Here is a 21,090-nt window from a genome sequence, read left to right on the forward strand (position 1 = left end):
ACACCAACACATCACTTTTATGGTGAAATATCTTCAGATCTACTGGATGGATGGGCTCCAAATTTTATAGAGACATTTAACCCTTAGATGCATGAGTGATTGTGTCCTACACTCTTCCATATGTGGGTCAAAAATGACCCATATAACAATCAATGTGTTTCTATACCATTTTTGTCGTTTTAGTTAAGATTAATCATTTGTATTATTGTTTGTGTTATATTTTTGTAGACAAGAATTATTTCATGTTTTAGATATGTTTATTTTTTACTTTATAACAGATTTTGAACATTTTGATCGTTGAAAAGGAAGAGTATTGCACAGTACAGCCATAGAAAAATGTTAACCACCATTTTGTTGACATTTTTCCACTCTTTTCCTCCAGCTGTTGCTGCTCTCCATCCCTCCAAGTTTATGCATCACCTCTTGTATGATATTATCAGTGGCAAAGAGCTTGGGGTCGTAATACAAATATTTCAATTTCTGTAGAAGTATAAAAGGTTACTTAAAAATTTAAATGGAATCATATCAAAAACGTGTTTTTTGAGCAATAGCTCAAATATAAAATGATAAATGCTTTTCATTGCTGTATTTAAATATTTTAAGTCGGTGTTGTGATGGTCCTCAACATTATTAAGCTGCCTCTCCAGTGACTCTCCCTCTACACACTAAATAACTGCATCTGTAAACGGTAGATGTACTTTGACATGGAGGGCGAACCCAACCAGAACCTGCAGCAGGTTCGGCTCCTGTATTACGACTCACCAAGGCTTCAAAGCAAAACGTAAAATTTGCCCATGATGAAATAGCAGACCAAAATGGTGGAGTTTTAGTTGAAGAATGACATCTAGTAACCTGCGCACCTGGCAGGTAGAAAAACATGAGACAGGATGGGCTGGGCTTAGCTGGTTAGCAGATACTGAACTTTACTTGTATAAAACACCTTTAAGGATGCCTCTTGCACACATTTGTGATCCCCAGACTTTTCTTTGTAACAATATAATTTAAGAATAAGGTTGATATTGACTGTTTTAAGTAAAATAACTACTAATGAATTGCTTTCTGAATCTGTTTGGTACTTTAAACTTTCATCTTTCTGTCAGGAGGAATTTAAAAAATACTTTAGTGAGACTTGGCCAACTAACTATGACATCAGGTCTACTGCCAAATGCAAATGCCATTATACTTAGTTTCTTAACTAAAGTAAATAAATGAAGTTATGTCTGGGCTAGTGTCTGTACAGTTTCTTAAGTAACATTTTTTTGATTAGTTTTTCCTAAAGATTGAAGCATGTTCCTATCTTATTCAAAGACTATTGAACATCAGCTACATCAATTTACATTAGAAATTTACATTTCTAAGTGATTTTTGCTGTCTGACATACTGGTTTTTTAAAAACCATTTATGACTCTATTAATGATACGCTTTCTCTCGGATAAAAAATTGCTCACTAAAATGCATTTCCTGTCAAATTTAGTTGCACATTCAGTAGCTTTCTGCACATTTTCACTTGTGCTTCTTTTATAATATGCTCAATCTAAGTCCAAGGCATGATGCCGTGCAGATAATACAAATTTTCCCCAACAATTTATTAGATACAAAAGCGAAGAAATGCTGTTCTGGGAATAGAGACAAATCATAACCCACAGATGCACTGTCTTCAGAGCAGAAAACCTGTTTGAATATTGTCACTGTGCACTGCAGCAGCCAATGTTTGCTATTTTCAATCTTTAATATCTATATTTATGTGGGAATATCCAACTCAAGTTAAGCTAAAAAACCAGTTGCAATCACAGAATTTCCACCAAAGACTGATTCAGACATCATCCTCATGGTCTACTGATTAACGTCTTACTCCAGCTCGAGGAAAATAGCTGTTCAGGAGTTATCTGAGCCTCTCCCACACTTCTCTTATTAGGCAGAGCTGCTCTTGATTAATGAAGAAGAGTCTGGCCAGTGACAGTTCACTGAAGACCGAGCCGCCTCCAGCATGAGATTTATGGTTCCCCACGGTCTGCCAGTAATGTTCAGTCCTCATTGTTTAAACGTGTGCTTCCATCACGTAATGCCACTAAACAGGCAAAACTAACAGCACACAACAAGCCCGCCGTGCCCATTTAGCCATTTAGGCCTGATTCTTTTAAAAAGTTCTGGAAGTGGAAATGAAATCTGTCTGAGTCCCCAAAGTGAATTTGATTATGGTAATGAAGTCTTGGAAGAAGGTTGTGCCTGGATGGAGTCATGTCCTGGATGCTTTCAGCTGCAATAAAGCCACAATGACAACAGATGGAGCTGAAGGTCCCCTGGGCCTCTGCTGCTGATGAAACCCACCAAGCAAAAAATCAGCCCTTATTGCCTTTTATCCACCATAAAGACTAGCACTTTAAAATGAATAATAATAAACACAATAATCACCATGATATCAGAAAAAAAACACTTATTTCAAAGCAGAATTAATGAGGTGCTCTTTGAAAGGGTTATAGAGCAAAATATTCTAATTGGAATATGTGTAAAGCAAATATATGGGTAAAAATAATAGGAACATTAAATCTAAAAGCACAGAATGCATTTAAATCAGTTGTTTTAAAGTGGAAATTCAGGTTAAAAGGTTGTCTGCTTGGCTTGGATTTTAAATTAAATCAGGAAAGTCTTTACTTTCAGATATGTGCAACAGGATTATAAGCAATTGACACTTGTTTGAATTGTTTTACGATTAATTTATTTAATGTATATTTTTATATGCGTATATGCATATCTTCTTTTTTTGTTGCCATTTTTGCTTCACTGTCTTTGCATTTGCACTTTTGCATCAGCGGAATCACTTATTTCAGGCTTAAATGTTATTTTCAGCATCTTGATCTGCTATAAATTCTCTCCTTTAATCCTCTTTTTGTACCATAATTGATCATTTTAAGCCTCCTTATTATAACATCTATTCCTCATTTTTCTAGTTTTGGGTTTCTGTCCGTCTCCGCATTCTTTTTTTATTATTACAGTTGTGCTTTTGAATGGGTTATAAAGCAAAAATATTCAAATCAGAATGTTTAATAAAGTAAAAATATGAGTAAATATAATAAGATCATTAAATATAAAAGCACAAAATGCATTTGAATAAATTGTTTTAAAGTGGAAATTCAGTTTGCTTGGCCTTAAGATATGTGCTACAGTATTTAGCTGTGAATTATTTTACAGTTTAAGTTATATTTGCTGCCTGTTAATGATTCACACTAGATGCATCATATGTATACTTTTACATTTCATGTTTTAATTTTCATATTTTTTCATTCTTTCTGCAGTTTTTGCTTCACCATCTTGGCATCTGTTGCATCTTTATTCACTTATTTCATGTTCCTATTATTTCCAGCTACACGATTTGCTCTGAATTCTCTCATTCTATCCTCTTTTTGTACCATAATTGATCATTTTAGGCTTCCTTTAGTTAGTTTTTGGTTCCTGACTGTATTCATGCTTCCTTTTATATCATTTTCATTATTACAATTGTGGCTTTGAATGGGTTGTAAAGGGGAAAAAAATCCAAATTAGAATGTTTATTAAGGTAAAACTGTGGGTAAAATAAATAAGAACATTAAATCTAAAAGCACAAATGGGTCCACAGGCATTTAAAACAGTTATTTTAAAGTGGAAATTCAGGTTGAAAGGTTGTCTGCTTGGCTTGTATTTTAAATTAAATCAGGAAACTCATTTTGTATTTGTCTTTACTTTATGATATGTGCTACAGTATGTAGTTGTTTGAATTATTTTACAGTTTATTTACCATGTTTTAATCTACCATTCAGTCTTTCTGCAGGCTTTGCAACATTGCCTTTCCATCTACTTCTTGATTTGGTCTAAATTCTCTCATTTTATCCTTTTTTTGTACCATAATTAACAACTTTAAGCCTCCTTAATATAACATCTGTTCCACGTTTAGTTAATTTTGTTTCAATCTGTATTCACACTTACTTTTCTTTCTTTTTCATTACTACAATTGTTTTTTTCAGTTTAAGTGCTGTTTCTTACTTTAGTGAGTAAAATCATGAGATACTTTGCCAGATTCCCAGGCAAATAAGGCTGGAACTAAAGCTTGCAATGGCACATCTGCTCCGGTTTGTCTTTGGGTTCTTGGCTGGATATTTGTTGGAAAGTTTCTCGTGCTGCTCTTTAAGTGTTTCCTTCAAAAAAAAGTGAGAATAGTGTCCTTTTGTCTGTAAATGAATACACCCTTTGACAAACTGTACTCTCTTGTGCAGTCTTGGTTTTATATCTCCGCCTCTGTTAGCAGGAAGTGAAATCCAAAATGACTAAATGCTTCACTGGAAATGACTGTTTCCATTGTGCTCAGTCTGGAGTCTCACAACTGTCTACATAGAAATCTTATCTGTGTGACAATAAAGCAACTTTAAGCACGTTTCTTAACCGTGACCTATTTAAGTGCAGTTTTATGGCGAAATAAACAACACAGTTTATCTTCCTCAGGGTCCGGGTGTTTGACCTGAGAACCGGCTCCTCCGTGGCGTCCCTGTACGCCCACCACCTGGGCGTCACCTCGGTGCAGGCGGACGACTGGAAGATTGTGAGCGGCGGTGGTGAAGGATTGGTGTGCGTTTGGGAGATGAGGATGGGAGCGAAGCTGTGGGAGATGCACAACAGGTGGGACTTCTCCCTCTGAGACTTTAAAAACTGTCACAGGAAAAATGTGGTTTTCAAAGATGACACAAATCAGCTGCTTCCCTGTGAGATCCGAGTTAATTAAGCTGTGAGTTATATGTTTATTTCATGGCTTCGTAGACGTGTTCTTCCTGATTTGTGTTCACAGATGCACTTAGGCTGTAATTTGGAATCAGTTGAGTGCCACACCCCCAGGTCCTAATTAAAAGAAAATGTCAATATGTGCATCTTTATGCGGACCACTGATTAAAAACGAACCTGAACTGGTAATAGGGATTGACTTCCAGGGCCGATACTGATGCCGATGATCGTCTGATATTTGGAACCAGTATGCTTTCAACGTAATGTAATGTAAACAGCATGTGATAGCAGAGAAGATGTCATTCAAAACTAGGTTTCTTCATTAATAAGGGTGACTATAACTGAGTATGTAAAATAGAAATAGGGAGTGATGAGATCTGTTTATGTGAGATCACTTTTATTGCCCCCTAAGATCCATATCTTAAAGCATTATTAATTACTGTTATCCAGACTCTGTTTCAGGTTAATCTGTGGCTGCCTTCAAATGTAGCCGCTAGCCGTTCACGTAGCCGTAGCCACTGTGAGAGAAGCCAATTTCCTGGTTTGTGGCAACAGCTTGTGTTTCTTGTTCAATTTTTGCTGCTTGAGAGACATTTCTGAGACCACACAGTGACAACAGACAGTGAGAGGAGGCTGTATCAGACCTGAAATAAAGCATTTAATTTATCAATAATTGGCCAATAACAATCCAGATAACGATAATCAGAAAAATGCCAAATATCGGCCAGGATTATAATTGGCCTGTCCCTTATTGGTAACTTTATCGACGTAGTTTGGAGAGTAAAAGTAACACATACGGAACTAATATTGTGATTTCTATATTTAACTCTGGAGGTGTTATGTTTCGTTATTGCAGGCATCCTGTAAGACATGTTCGCTTTGACACCAGCACCCTGGTAACAGCCAACATCCCAGATGACAAGTCGCCGCGGGGCGCCTGCATCACAGACGATGACCTTACAGCTCATCGCAGGTCATGATCTTCTTCCCACACTTCTTCTTTTTGTTAACCTTCTGCACATCCACCTCCCATGAGGTTATAAAAGTCAGTAAATTTCACTCCTCATCTGTACCAAAACTTCTACCTTCTAAAACTCTTGAGTTTATTTTAGGAAACATGCTGGCCTGAATTCTTGAGGGAGAAGGCTGGTACCACTTTCATTTCTATATATAAAAAACAGCCTGTTCCATTAGATTAGCATCAACACTAGAAACAGGTAGTCTGGCTCTGTGCAAAGGTAACATCATCCACATGTTAGCTCTTGTTAGTTTCATCTGTAGAAAAAACAAAGTGACTTAATTCAGTGTCCAGTTTTTGGATTTTGACTTTTGATACAGATTAAACAAACATAAAATAATGTGATATTATTGAAGTTTGAGACGGTGGCGGGGGGATTTTAGCAATTGTGGGCTTTAGCTGAACCTAAGCAAATCGACTACAGTATTCAAGTTAAAATTTTCCTTTAAAAGTCCCATATTTTGCTTATATTTTTAGCAAATTAATCAAAGTTTCACACATCCCCGGGATGCTTCTTAAAGTTTTTTAGCTCAAGATACTGCAAAGATGACACATTTCATGACCGGAATTAGCCCTTTTCCAAATTGGATATTTTGTAGACCATAGCTTTAAATACAGCTGAGGTGCTGCTGTTTTCACCTCCTTTAGGAAGAAGACTCTCTCTGCATCTGTGATATAATGACATGTATGTAATTTAGTGAGCAAAACCAGGACACTTTATTGCGTCTAACTTTCTCTCTGATTTATTGTTTGACAAATGCATCCGAATACAGAGCACAGCCATTCCTTTTAACTCGTTTGGTGAGTTTGTTAGGCGATGCTGATGTTATAACATCAGTAGTTTAGCAGTGCAGAGCTACAGCTTGGGAAATGGCTCTGAAGCGACTGATGGTTAACATGTAGTCTTAATGGACTTTGTTTCAGTGATTATTTCACACTTTTTGTGTTGTCTGATAACAGAAGCAGAAATATCTGTAATGAAAGGAGCTTTCTTGTGAATATAGCTGTATTAAAAAGCAGTATATGGGAGCAGGAGAGAAGCTGACAGATGTAATGATTGGTCGACTTTTTCTTTACAGCTACGAGTTTTTAAGAACCCCAAAAAACAGTAAAATGGATTATGACCACATGGGACCTTTAAATAACAGTGCATCATTGCTATCATCAAGACATTAATATCATCCCTCATCACTATGAATGGGATATTGGTTGACGTAGCTGGTAGCATGTTTCTAGTTTTATGTCTCAAACTTCCCTTTTCCATGCTATTTTCCAAACATTTCAATAAGAAAGATCTCAAATATTGTTGCTGATATAACTGTTTTTATACTTCAGACACCGGGGCGTCATCTGCCATTACGACTTTTCTGAGGACGCGCTATCGCAGGACCACATCCTGCCGATCTGCAGGTCCGACTACACCGAGTCACACGGCTACAACTACAACATTGGCCTGGCGGTGCCTTACGACAGGCTGTCCGGCTCCCATTCATCCCACTGACGCTGGAATTTCAAAAACTGCAAATGGACTCACTGTGTAAGTGAAAGGACAATAGAAACATTCATCAGTTTGATTCTCCAAACTGTTTCCTTTTTATCATCCTAATTAAATCAAGGCTTTGGAAGCATATATGTAAGTGTTGCATAAGTATTTGTGATTTATAGTAATGAATTTAAACTTGTAAACCATTACTGTTATTCCTTTTTTTAATTTCTGGATTCCATCAATTGTCGATGTCATATTTACTAAAAAAAGATTCTTCTTAATACATTTTCTATTACTTTTCCTTTTAAAAAAACATCTTACACATGCATTTCTTTTATCATAATGTCCCAGATTTATTTTGTTCATTAACATAATTCAGTGACAAGTTAGTAGAGTTTCTAATTAAGTAATTAGTGTTCAAGACACAGTGGCTTTTCATAGTAGAGCAGCAGTGGCTGGTTACACTGATCTGAGTCTGAGGAACACACTAATGAAATGTGGAACTATTCTGGAGCTGCAGAGGAATGGTATGTGCCTGCAGTCTCGTGTTTTGGATGTTCGCCATGATAGATGAACCATGAATGTCAGAGTAGCCACTGAGCAGGACTGACTTCATCAAATGTGAACCTTTGGACCAAAGCACAAAGAATCCTTCATATTACAGGCTGGGAATTTGTAGAACAGCTGGAGAACGCAGAGAAGAACGTGTGACAGTTGGAAGTTTCATTAAAGGTAAGAGATGTTGGACCAATAACGGGGAACAAATCTCTCTGAAATATGCGACAAAAGTTGAAAACAGATTAGAAAACATTCTGAAACTGAACTCTTTAAGAACTACAGAAAGAAACATACTTTGACTGTTTCCAGCTTCTAGTCAAGTCTTCAGATGTACGAGCAGCACACAGTCTTAATAATCCGTATAAAAACATACTTAGAGTATAGTGTTAAATCTATAATTCATTCCCCCTTGTCCAAAAATACTTTAGTGCATATCAGAAAGGGTTTGTTTTAATTCCTTTTAAGGACTGGAGAGGTTCTGCTAAAAACAGCAGCAACATAAACATTTCAACTCTTTCAAGATTTCGATTTCCCACAGCGCATTGTCATCGTGTCCACATCCAAGAAGCGAATGTGCATCCTGGACTCCATTTCAAGGCCTTTTAAAATCTGTGGGCAGAAAACAAAATACAGATATACCGACCTGACAGATTCTATTCATATTTTTGGAAAAGTTGAAGTTGGAAAAGTGCAAACCTGTTCAAAATGCTCAAACGTAATTCCTTCGTAGAAATCATCTGGAGCCTGGAAGGATCAAAAGACAAATGACTGTGTTGCTTTGCTGCCACTGTGAGATCTTATTTTGACGGGTTAGTGTTGCTAAGTTCTGTTACCATGTGGGGAACATTTGTGCTCGCCACCTCCAGCATGGCAGCATCTGCTATCGCCTTGGCAGCCTCCAGGCCGATGGCTCCGCTCTTTGACAGAAGCTCCTCTACTACCTTGGATGAGAGCAGAACAACATTAGGAGTCTTTAAATCCACACTGGGGTTTAAACTGCATCCGTGTTGGAGCCACAAGAGACAACCTGACACGGTGACAGCAAGAGGTAAGAAACATTTTTACTTAAATTCTCATGTATCAAGTAAGGGTTTGTTTAGCTAATCGATTGGTTTTGGTTATTTGTAGAAGGGCTGAAACGATTCCTCTAGTAATTGGAGTAATTTGATGACTGAAATTCCTTGAGGCAATATATATATTTACAATACATCGCAGATGTCTGGTTATTTCCATTGCACTTCCGCTTTTGATGCTGTAATGCACATGCCAAGCACAGAATCTGATTACTCAATGAATCGCCAGAATAATCGATAGAATACTTGATTACTAAAATGATCAATAGCTGCAGTCGTAATTCGTAGGGATGTAGTCTGCAGGTCGACTGGTCGGTCAATGTGCTCTCATTTGACCAATTTCTCATTGGTTGGTTGCCGGTGTTACTTTAATGAGGTCAAAAATGTAATTCGTGTTTAGATCCATTCAACCCCTACACACCCGCGTTTTCACAACTTTAAACTCTCCCAACCTAAAGAATACTGTAAGAGCTGGTTCAAAACTCATTAGCATGTCAAACGAATCCTTGTGTGGCTGCTTTTTGTTTAAGTGGCTGATGAAAAACCTTAACCCTTTTAATTAGGTCAATCACATCATGACTGCTTCATTTCAAAACCATCACAAAGGTGTACAGGGGCAAAAGTATTTTTAAAAAAATGCATCCCTGTCCAAATATTTATGGACCTAACTGTACATGGCTTTTAAAATATTTTCTCTTTTGTTTGCAGTGACTTCAAACTTGCCTTCGGCAGATTAAATGGTCAGCTCTCGCTTTTTAATGTTTTAAAAAGTGATCCAATGCAAGCATGACATGCATCAAATAATTGGGAAACCAGTTTTTCTGAAAGTTCCTGACTCAAAGTCAGTCTTCAGTTATTTTGGGAAATCCTACTACCAAGAAAAAACGGAAAATGTTGGCTAAAGCTATGCCTTGAGATATTTTTGTCACACTGCTGTTCTTAAGGTTAAGATCTGCTTTCATTTTAACCCTGCTTACATTGATAGTTGTCATGTTCTGTACAGCAGGGGTTAATTTGGGCAAAGAATCCAAATGCATAGAGCCTAAACTGAAAGCAGGGGATGGGACACTACTGCAAGCCTGCGTATTCCACTGCAATACTTAAAACAATTTAAAATAATTCTTTATTAGACACAACTTGATGCTGTTTAAGTGTGACAAAGCACACGATCGCGGTTGATTTTTTACCTTCCTGTACTCCTCCAGGGTAATTGTGCCATCGTTGTCTGTGTCATGCATGTTGAACAGGACTGAAAAGACAGAAAAGAAATAATAAGTGGTTGGTCTGCCTTCTAAGGAAATTTCCATCATCCAGTCACAGGCTTTTACTAATGGGTCAGAGGAAGTTTTGATTACAAGACTGTTTATTTGATGTGGAGATAAGAGCACTATAGCAAGGCAGATCCTTCAAGCCATATCAGAAACACCGCTGCCACAATGTCACTTTTTGCAATGGCAGTGCCACTTACAATATTCAGTCCCATGAGAAATGTTTAACCGTCCTACAGCACCAGCAAAGGGGAAAAAAAGTGTTTCCTTGGGCAACGCACATCGATATTTGATGTCAAATTTTCTTTTTTCATTAAATTCCTGAGGTAGAAATTTATCACTGTGATAGTATTGAAAGACATAAAATATTTGGGAAGTAAGCAGCAAAACACATTCAGGTAAATGGTGTATGTGTGTGTGTGTGTGTGTGTGAGAAGCACAACAGAACTGGACACAATCTATCTTCAGATAGAAGACAAACACATTTTCTGGTGGCAATGATCTACCTTATCAAAACTCTTGTGCTTCAGGTTCGGTGTCGTAATGCATTTCTTGAAAAAATTGTGTTGGCAGTGTGACCACCTTGCTTCACCCCAAGGGAGAGCATAAAATAAAAATATTTAAACTTTTAAGAAATGTTAGTTAAAACTCACATTACTAAAAAAAATTTAACAAGAAAGCGAGCAACTTTCTGATTCATTCATACCCTGGAGAGTACTCCACTTTTGTGCTCTTGTAATCTTGAAATCCATTTATTCTAAAAGGAAGTTACAAGACTATACAGTCACATTAATCTATGTGTCACTTATCAAGCACATTTCCTTTTTCTGAGGAAACACATTATTAGACAAGAGGGTTATAAAGTGTGGCACTGCAACACTCACTCTGAATATGAAAAAGGTAGATTTTTCTATTATTTATACTTCTAAAACAGCTGAAGTAACGTTGCTAATTGGTGATGGGCTGTAGTTCTTGAGCTTACATTTGCTCACATTTTGGCAAATTGAAAAATTCGGCAAGTATGCCAAGAGAAATAGATCTGAACTTTTTAGCTGCAGTACATCAATGGCTGATAGGGACAGACCAGTTATCAGCCTGGCTGATTATCAGTATTTTTGTTGACCGATTATTGATCATTTAAATGCACTACTGCAGGCCTGATGCAGCTTCCTCTTTGTGTCTGTCGTCACTGAGGTCTCAGAATTGTCTCTTGAGCAGCAACAACTGAACAAGAAACCCAAGCCGTTGCCACAAACCATGAAATTAGCTTCTCTCCCAGTGATTAAGGCTGTGCTAATGGCTAGTGGCTAAGTTAGAAGGTAGTAACAAATGATCCTGAAACAGAGTCTATAAAACAATAAATAATTATTCTTTCAGATATGGACCTCAGTGGGCGATAAAAGTGATAAAACAGTGAAAGATTAAGAAGATAGAGCAGTAGACGTAACTGCAGGAGACAAACTGACCACATAAACAGAGGAGAGCGTCCTAATTTAATCACTTTTATTTCTGTGTTACATTTTCAGTTATAGTCACCCTTATTAATGAAGAAGCCTAGGTATGAACGATAGATTCATGCTGTTAAAACATTACATTTAATATATGTCGGGCCCAAATATCAGTTATTGGCCTTTCTTGGCAAACAAAAAACAAACAAAAACCCATATAGGTTGATCCCTAATGGTTGACCATAAATCACATGATTACTTTCATACAGAAGAAAACTTTAAAGTGTATGATTTACAGAGCTGTAAGGATCATCTTTCTGTATGATACTGGATGTTTGTTCACAACAGACATTACAACAGTGTCTAATATTTTTTTGTTGTGTCAGTCAGAATATTAAAGTGCAATATCCTTCACACCCACTGACCTGTGGATCAAATCAACAGACTAAACCACACATCGGTATGCACCTATCCCTTTCAGCTCACTCAGTATCATGCTCCGTTACACCTCCAAAAATCTGCCCGTGGTGAAGTGCACCTCACAGCCCTCACATAATACAACTAAAAATAAAAAGGAAAATAGAGCAAAAGAGAATTTCTGTTGAAAAAGACCAGAATCCGGTTCTGCTGAAGATATTTTGCGATTTGAGGACGGACCGTTGCTACGATTAGAGACACTCGGTGAGCTCCCATGAGACACCTGGGCAAAAGTTTACATCGTGGCCTCCATAATTTTCTTTGACATTAACGTTCTTCAATTTGCGTGTACAAGGGTTAACTTGAAACAACATGTCTCACTCAGGGATGTGCACAATGTCAGGTTTGTTTTTAAAAGAGGGAATCTTGGGTTAAGTTTCAATGCAGAACTCTCAGAAATAAAGGCCAAAACACAAAATATATTTTCTCCAGGCCACTATCATTTTCAGTTTTTGAGTTACTCATGGGATAGTATGCATCTTCACAATTACAGATTTGTTTTGTTACCACTTCAACATGTGACCCAACCAAGTGATGCCCTTTTACACACTTTTGCCTGAAATCAACAACTTCAACAGTTTGTAATGGAAATTCTGGGAAATGTAGGTCATAAATTACACAAGGCAGCTTTGAGGGGAGGAAGATAGACCAAAAATGTAAACTACCAAGCTTCATTGTGAAACACTTCCTGGCATGGATCAACAAATGGATTATTAACAAATGTTATAGAGATATCTGTCGCTTAATGTGAGTCCCAGCCTTGTAGCTACAAATCTTCTCATTCTACTTGTGACAGTCGTGGTTGTAAAGCGGCTGTCCTGGCCATGTTCCCAGCCAAGTCATGAATACTTATGAGCTTCTCCAGTGTAATAGCTGACATGCAGTCAACACACTCTTTATATCAGGCTGGTGGTGATTGAAATTTGAGAATAATGTTGAGGATTTGTCATCTCGGAGAGTGATGCATTTTATTCCTGGTATTTTGGGACTAAAACGCTGCGCTACATGTAGTGTCGTATTAAGAAATGGTGGAAAGTTACTTACAGCGAAGCTTCTCTTTTCTCATAGCCTCCCTCTCTTCTTCTGTCGTTTTCAAAGTTGGAGGCCGGAAGTGGGACATGACCATGAGGAACTGCTCGAAGCCAATCTCCTGGAAGGCGCCTACCTCATTCTGATGCTGGTTCCTGGGTCACAGTCAAAAGAAATCAACATTTAGGGAAAATTGAGTCAATATTGCTTTACAGAGATCTACATGCACACCAGTATTTCCCCCAAGCTGTAAATAGACCAACTGTATCTAATGCATCCTGTGCATTTTTCAAGAAATGCCTTAAATCCAGGAAATATGAACTTCCATCATCTGATTTAATAGATGCAATCATAGCCCTAGAATGTAATTTGCAACAGTCCAAACCAAAACGGAAAGTGAAAAAGCTCTTTGATGTATGTTTTTGGTTCCTTCTGTTCCACTTCTGCACATGCTTGTCTGCTTGTGAGCAGAAGTCTCTGTGCTCTCAGATGACTTTTTCATTGGACAGTCCACATTGTGGCTTGTTTTGTTGTATTCGCACTTTCCAAAGAATGATGAACTGGCTTTAAAATGTCAACAACGAGCAATGAAACCCTCACTTTTAATATTGTTTCATCTTGTTAAAGGACGGATTACATATTTTGTTTAACTCTGCAGTTCGTGAGGATAAAGCTAGAAACCACATGCATTAGATATTTTCTATAGCTCATTGTTCCGAACAAATACAACACTTGAGAGTTTGATGAACATTCTTAAGAGTTAATGCATCGTAACTCTCCTCTTATGTCTAATGCTAACCTTATTCATAGTAACAATGCAATAACAACAAATACAACTTAACAATAAAAGTAAGGGTGACTCACTGCACAAATTCAGTACGTGGGGAAACAAATACCTTTAGACTGTAAAGTAATAAAACCCCTCCTACGGTATACAACAGAAGTGAGTACACCTCCATGGAATATCATTTATAAATTAGCAAGTGGAGTGTTTTAACTAATAAACAATCAAAACCAAACCCTTTTGAAAGACTATATTGAAAATACAAAGGAGGAACTCAAGTAAGTTGTGATCACTGAGACACAAGTTTGAAATTACTAGTAATTTCCAATTATCCTAACTGCATCAGTATAGTTATAAAATGTCCTTCAAACACCAGAACTTGCTCAGTTTTGGACCTATGTTCCCTGTCTATATGCATGTCTGCAGCATGGCTCCACATGCAAAAAGAACTGTCAGAGGAACTGAAAAATCTGATTGTTTCACCTCAGAAAACTAGAAAAGGATATAGAACCAACTAACAGTCCATGGAAACACTGATGCACCAGTAATCAAGAGGTATAGAAGAAGCCATAATACCACTAATCAGAGCTGCAGTGGCCTCATATTAGCACACAAACAGAAGAAGCATTATTTGCACAATATAGCTCTAAAAAAAAAACAGATGAGCAAATGCTTCAGATTTGGCACCCGGGTCATCAGTAGAAATCAATGTTTCTGTGATGCTCAGAAAGTATGAAGGACTGATCATAATGCCAACCTCCGAACAGCAGTCAAGAAAAGCTTGAATGCTTGTTTGTTATGAAATGACAATTAAACTAAAGGACATGAAAAAAGCCTCATGAATACTGGGAACACACTCTTTGGCCAGTGATGGTCAAGTTAAATTTCTTCAGCTTAGATGGAGTCCAGCATGTTTGCTGTGAACCTGGTCAGGACTACCACAGGAGAGCATAGTCCTGACAGTGAAGCATGGAGGATGGAATGTGGTGATGTGGGGATGCATGAGTGTAAAAAGTGTTGGGGAGAGATGACGTTTATAGTTAGCTTCATGAATGCCTGTGGATATACCAAAAATACTGGCTGATAGGATGACTCCCAGTCTGCAGAAACTTGACAGAAGTGGAATATTCCAGCATGGAAGTGATCCAAAGCTTAAAGTCACACAAAAGTTTCTAAGGAGGAAAAAAGTGAAAGCTATGTCCAAGTGTGTCACCTGACTTGAATCCAGTACAGCATCTTTGGGGGTATTTTAAAGACAAAGGTAAAGCAACTCAACCCCTCCAGTAAGGAGCAGCTGGAAAAAAAATAGCAGAACATCTCTCCAATTTGTAATTTGTGCAACAGTAGTACCCTCCATGTCAAGGGGGATTGGGTTTGTCACCAAAAAAAATTGGATTAATCAAATATAAAGTTGTGCAGCAGTGGATAAGAAGCTGCGAGTTTGTCCTTGTGGCTGGCAGAAAATAACATCAATCAGAGGCCTTAGAACTCATCAGGGAAAGAGGAAGTGTTTAGTGGTGGAAGGGCAGAGTGGCCGCATCAACCAGTATTTCTTGAGAAGTCAGTCGAGTCAGTCAGGTGAAGTCCAGGAACAGGTAGAAACCCACAGTTTGCAGGATATCAGCAACACTATCCCAGAGGAGGAGGCGGTAGGAAGAGGGGATCCAGTTGATGATGAGGTCAACAGGTCAGCCAAGGAGAGAAGCATGGAGCAGAAGGCTAGAGTTAGGTGGCTGAGGGCAAATGATAGTAAAGAGTGGGAGACAGTTAACAGACCTGTCAGGCATATTAAACAGGCTTAGAGGAGATGCGGTGACAAGATTAGAAAAGATGGGAGATACGATCTACTCGTATGGTTTAGAAAGATTTGGGGTGCTTGTTAAAAGCAGAGGTGAGAGGGTGCAGGTAGGCAGGTCTAGGCACCAAAGAGAAATAGAAAGGCTAGTAAAGGAAAGGAGGCAGTTAAGGAAGCAGTGGAGGAAGGCATCAGAAGAAGAAAGGGAGGGAATTAATGTGTTGCAGGAGGAACTGAGAAGCAGGTTAGCGGTACTCAGAAGGGCAGAACACCTTAGGGAGAAGAGAAAGAAGAAAACGTGCAAGTTTAGCATTTTTTAGGAACCCTCTCCTTCACTGCTTTCCCCGCCCTCTTTTACCTCCCCCAATGGGCAGAGATCCAGGAAGAGGAAGTGTAGATAAGGTGGGGGAGTGGCCTGTTAGAGTCTCCCTGGGACCATGTGGCCATCTCAGGTAAGGCTGTGGTGTAAGGCAGTGGCTGTGTCTTTTTCTTTTGTTTGTCGGTTTTCTTGTTAGGCAGCATTAGCAATGAGCAGTTAGCAATTGGTACTTGCATCCTAGATGAAGTCTGCTTGTATAGTCTCTGTCTGTGGTGAGCTTGGCTGAAGTAATGATGTATCTTAGCAATTGGCATTAGCATGTAGCACTAGCAAGTTTGGCTGGCTTGTATCGTATCTTTGTCAATGATAAGTTTGCTTTGGACATGGTTGTAGTCTCGCAGCTAGCATTAGCATTTAGAGGAGTTTGGAGGGGTTGGAAGTATAGTTTCCTTGCCTTTATGTTTCTTTTTTTTTGTTCTTTTTTAAGCAGTTGGCACTAGGTATTCAGCATCTTGCACTAGCTAACTGGTAGCATCTGGTCACTACCTGGAGCATCTCCTAAATGGGCCTGGGTCAGTTGAACGTGACAGTGCTGTTTGGATTGGTAGCATTAGCAATGAGCAGTTAGCTTGCACTAGCTAACTGGTAGCATCGGCACTGGTCACTACCTGGAGCATCTCCTAAACAGGCCTGGGTCAGTTGAACGTGGCAGTGCTGCTTGGATTGTGTAGGTGCAGTGTGAACTGGCACTAAGGGGGTGAATCTGGGACGCCAGAGTTCACCTCCTAGCCTCCTGGAGGTGTTGTGGGACTAAACAGGTGAAACGGCGTCAAAGGGAGGTTTGCACCTGATGACCCCCAGAGATGTGTTAGGAATCACTGCTCACTGTTGTGTATAGTGATGAGTCAGGATCCTAGGTCTTTCATTGAGTGCACATCCTCTTTGTTTGGGGCACAAGTGTCTTGTGTTTAAATTAACATATTGGAAAAATAAAAGATTTGATTCTCAATTAAATTGGCAATGAAAGTTGTACTCATTTTTATTGAATCAAGTTCCTACTGTGGAACCTGTATTTTTACTACAGTAAATCTAAACTGTACTTGTACTTAGAAGTGATACAAATATTGTAAGGTCATACAGTTTTGAATCTTCTTCACTGGGGTGCACTCTTTTTTTTTTGTATACTGCACATCTGATTCCTACATGTAACTTACCACAATCAGCTGTGGTATCAGCAGAGTGGTATCAATCAGTTCGCAAATCATTATTTCCCAAGAGGACAAACTAGTCCTTTATTTGAGGATTTCATTCACAGTAATGAAATCGTAATTCAACACGTAGAGCATAGAGGGAATTTTATTGCTGCTTTTACAGCTATTGTTTCCGTACGTTTCCTCCAGTCAAGACAACAAACCTCCATTGTGTCGACAGTAGATAAAGGCCGATATCTTACATTTAATATTTACTTTACATGTAGGATGGTAAATGTCACTGTTTGGACAGGCTGACCTTTGGTAAGTATGGAAGTTAGAAGGTGTCAGCTTTTGACTGATCGCATAATAAACGGGTTTAGTTTGGAAAGTGTTCCAGTAATATTAAGTGAAAAGGCCATTAGCCATACGGACAACAGACGGAATGTAAACTGATTGTACCCACCTTTTATCGAAGAAGGCGTCAATAATTTGCTTTCTGATTGGGTTGTTGGCAAGGGCCGGTATTTTTTCCAAGTTTTCTCGGCTACAGAGCAACAAGAGAAGAGCCATTATCATAAAACAGATACTACTAATAATAATAACTTTATTTATATAGCATTTTCAAATCAAAGTACTTTACAGAGCAAGCAACACATAAAATACAATAAAATGATAACAGATAAAAACAATGGCTAAGAAGACACAATAACAACAACAATAAAACTGATAAGAACAATATCTAAGAAGACACAGTACCTCACAGTTAGGATTCATATACAGCAGAGAACAAGTGGGTCTTTAGCTTTGCTCTGAACACCTCTACTGAGCAAGCTTGCCGAATGTCAGAGGGAAGAGCATTCCATAAAGATGGTGCATGGCAATAAAAAGCCTGCGCACCGACTGTCTTCTTCTTAACTCTAGGGACAGTCAGCAGACCTGTCCCTGCTGGTTTATATGGGACTACCAGCTCCTTTAAATATGATGGCCCAATGCCATTTACAGCTTTATGTGTTAAAAGAAGTATCTTAAAATCAGCTCTAACATGAACTGGGAGCCAATGGAGTGAGACTAACACTGGTGAGATATGATCATATTTCTTTGTTCCAGTCAGAATGCGGGCTGCCACATTCTGAACCATCTGTAGGCTATGAAAGCTCCTCTTAGGCAAGACAGACAGAAGAGCATTACAATAATCCAATCTAGAAATCACAAATGAATGGATAAGAACCTCAAGAGAAAGACCGAATGTTAGCAATCCTCCTAAGATGGAAGAAAGCTATTTTTGTCACCTCTCGTATGTGGGAGACAAATCTAAGAGACTGATCAAAGATCACACCAAGGTTTTTAACAGTGTCCTTGCACTGAATGATGCCGTCATCTAAGGTCCAGACAGCATTATTGTTCAGATGATTTAGTCTGTCTGAACCAATCACCATCATCTCAGTCTTTTCTGAATTTGAACATAAGAAGTTTGCTGCCAGCCAGCTCTTCACAGCAGCCAGACAGACCTGAAGTTTCAATATATCTGCACAACTGTCTACAGTAATCAGTGCATACAGTTGCAGGTCATCCGCATAACAATGGAAGGCAATCCTAAAAGAACGTATGATATCGCCCAATGGCACCAAGTATAATGAAAACAACAAAAGACCAAGAACTACTGTACAGTGTCAGCATGTATTTGCACTTTTAAGTAATCCTAGACATTACATATGAGAAGTAGAGTGAACAATATCTTTGTCTAAAGGTAAACTGACAGGAGAAAGAACTGTAAAACAATTGTTCCCTGTTTTTTTTGTTTTGTTTTGTTTTAGAAAGAACATATGGCTTTTCACTACCAGCAAGCTACTGTGGCAATATTATATTTACACTGAATGATAGTGTGTGTCGGCTCTATGTTCCTGATGCATCAACATATTATATTTGCCTAATGTGTCTGCATTAGCAGTAATTCACCCTGTGTGTGTCAACACGTTACTTGTTTGTGCCTGAGCCAGACATACCATAAATACCCACAATCCTCTCCAGCCACTATGCTGGACACTAATGTTACATCTTTAGCTGCCAAAGACTGGAAAGTCTCCATTAAAGCCACATGCAAGCCGATCAGTAAATGTTTATCCCACACGAGTGCAGGTTTATTCTTAAAATTTTACCTTATTGTCTCTTCATTGTCACTCAGCTGCTGAAATCTTTTGTGAAGGTTTTTGATTTGCTCCGGTGAAACTGAAAAGAAGCATAAACAACAACATGAACTTACGTCAGAGATCCACCTATAATTAGTCCTCATCCATCAACAGGCCTCCTGCAATCCTTCACCTGTTTTTTCAGGGATGTCCAGAAGTAAACAAATGCTTATTCACAATAAGAGGTACAGAGACATTTTTCTGAAGTTTCTGTTAATTGCCATAGACTGTTTTAATTAAACCCATCAGGTGCAACTCTGCTATCAGCCTAATGGCAAAGCAAACATACCTTTTTATGCCATTTCAAATACTTCCTTGAATCATTAACTCACTGTGTGGACTAGCAGCCACATACTGGAAGGTTCAAACATCATAATCTGGTTCTGTCTGGTCCTGTATAAAGATGGGTTTGACATTTTGAATCATTTCTGTAAACATGCGTGTTTATTATCACATCTTTTCCTGTTGTCAGGGGCAGTTAAATGGATGTTTGCAGTAGAAACTCTGACTGCAGACTATTGCCTCATACAGAAACAAGTTTGTTTGTCAGAATGGGTGGTGTGACTATTATTACGTATGCAAGATCAGCAGTTGCAGATTTACCACCACTGACCTCAATTACATGGAGCAATTAGAAACAAAAACAGGATATGCAATCTGTGCTACGCCATTAAGTACACACCTGTAGCAATAGGACATTTCATCACACAGTCCACAATGAACACTAAATCCATAAAAAAAAAAGAAAAAATCTTCAACTGAGCCCACAGAGAAACTGGGCCAAAGCCTCACCTATGGGGAAGCAGTAAAACCGTTCAAAGTCTCAGCAATACAGTATCAATAAAGCTGGGCTCAGTCTAGGCTGCAAAGTTTATCCTTGTTGACCAAACTGTGCATGCCACTGTAGAAGTTTCACACCACAATCCTTCCCTATGCTAGAAAAAAAAGAGGTTTCTCACTTCTGTTGTTTGTCTACTTTTTGTTTCACTTCTTCGTCTCTTTTTTTTTATTTACATAAAGTAATGTACGAAGACAGATAAGGTGTTTTACGCAGTTGGCTGAACCTGTGGCACCTCTGTTAACTCACTGCAAAGTTTCAGAAAGAAAGACTACTAGAAGTAAATGTACCTTCACTATAAATAGATGCAGGAACAAATATTGTAAAAGGTCACGATAACTCCCACATAGCATGGGTACTTTATGTGGAGAAATACTTTAATAGAAACTACCGAGTGAGAAGAACTGATGCGTAAAATGTTCACCGGGTTGCGTTTTACATTATTTCATTTCACCTCGTATACTGATCTCTGCAGCATTTCACTCAATTATTTAAATACTAATAAATACACAAATACTTCACTTTGGTGCAGTGGTTGGTGATCTAGTTACCTGTCACCTTTCGTTTCCTAGACGACTCAAATTCGCCAAAAACTGAACCATTCAACACAAACATTAAATTTAAAAGTTACACAGTCCCCATAAATGTCCCTAATTAACTTTTCCGTACTTACATCCAGTTTTGTCAGTCAAGTCCTGGTACTTCTGTGCGGAGCGCGTCTGCTTAGCTCCCATCCCTGCTATTCCACGGGTGCGTAAAGGCGCACAAGCTGGTTCGACTGGATAAACTTTCCTGTGCTGCTGCGGCTTTATCGCGCTGCTATCGGCGGGTCAGTGCAACTGTAGTCTGCTGCAGGCGGCCTGGAAACATCT

At 38.6% G+C, this 21,090-nt stretch overlaps 2 protein-coding genes across 2 annotated transcripts in view; one reads left to right on the forward strand and one right to left on the reverse strand.

Annotated features, from left to right (window-relative positions):
- fbxw8 (F-box and WD repeat domain containing 8) overlaps nucleotides 1–7,531 on the forward strand; it is a 30,182-nt gene extending 22,651 nt beyond the window's left edge. Inside the window, exons 9-11 of the mRNA XM_023276269.3 lie at nucleotides 4,474–4,647; nucleotides 5,603–5,719; nucleotides 7,100–7,531. Coding sequence (XP_023132037.1) covers nucleotides 4,474–4,647; nucleotides 5,603–5,719; nucleotides 7,100–7,265 — 457 coding nt within the window. The 3' untranslated portion in view covers nucleotides 7,266–7,531. The remainder of the gene's footprint in view (nucleotides 1–4,473; nucleotides 4,648–5,602; nucleotides 5,720–7,099) is intronic.
- Nucleotides 7,532–7,578: 47 nt separating this feature from the next.
- tesca (tescalcin a) lies at nucleotides 7,579–21,051 on the reverse strand. The gene is made up of 8 exons (XM_023276261.3): nucleotides 20,892–21,051; nucleotides 19,351–19,420; nucleotides 17,658–17,738; nucleotides 13,119–13,258; nucleotides 10,069–10,130; nucleotides 8,642–8,749; nucleotides 8,505–8,552; nucleotides 7,579–8,417 (listed from the first exon to the last, which is right to left on the reverse strand). The coding sequence occupies exons 1-8, from the start codon at nucleotides 20,950–20,952 to the stop codon at nucleotides 8,325–8,327; spliced, it is 663 nt and encodes a 220-aa protein (XP_023132029.1). The 5' UTR covers nucleotides 20,953–21,051; the 3' UTR covers nucleotides 7,579–8,324.
- Between the last annotated feature and the right edge of the window lie 39 nt (nucleotides 21,052–21,090).

Source organism: Amphiprion ocellaris, chromosome 6 (genome assembly GCF_022539595.1).
Source record: "Amphiprion ocellaris isolate individual 3 ecotype Okinawa chromosome 6, ASM2253959v1, whole genome shotgun sequence".
Taxonomy (NCBI): domain Eukaryota; kingdom Metazoa; phylum Chordata; class Actinopteri; family Pomacentridae; genus Amphiprion; species Amphiprion ocellaris.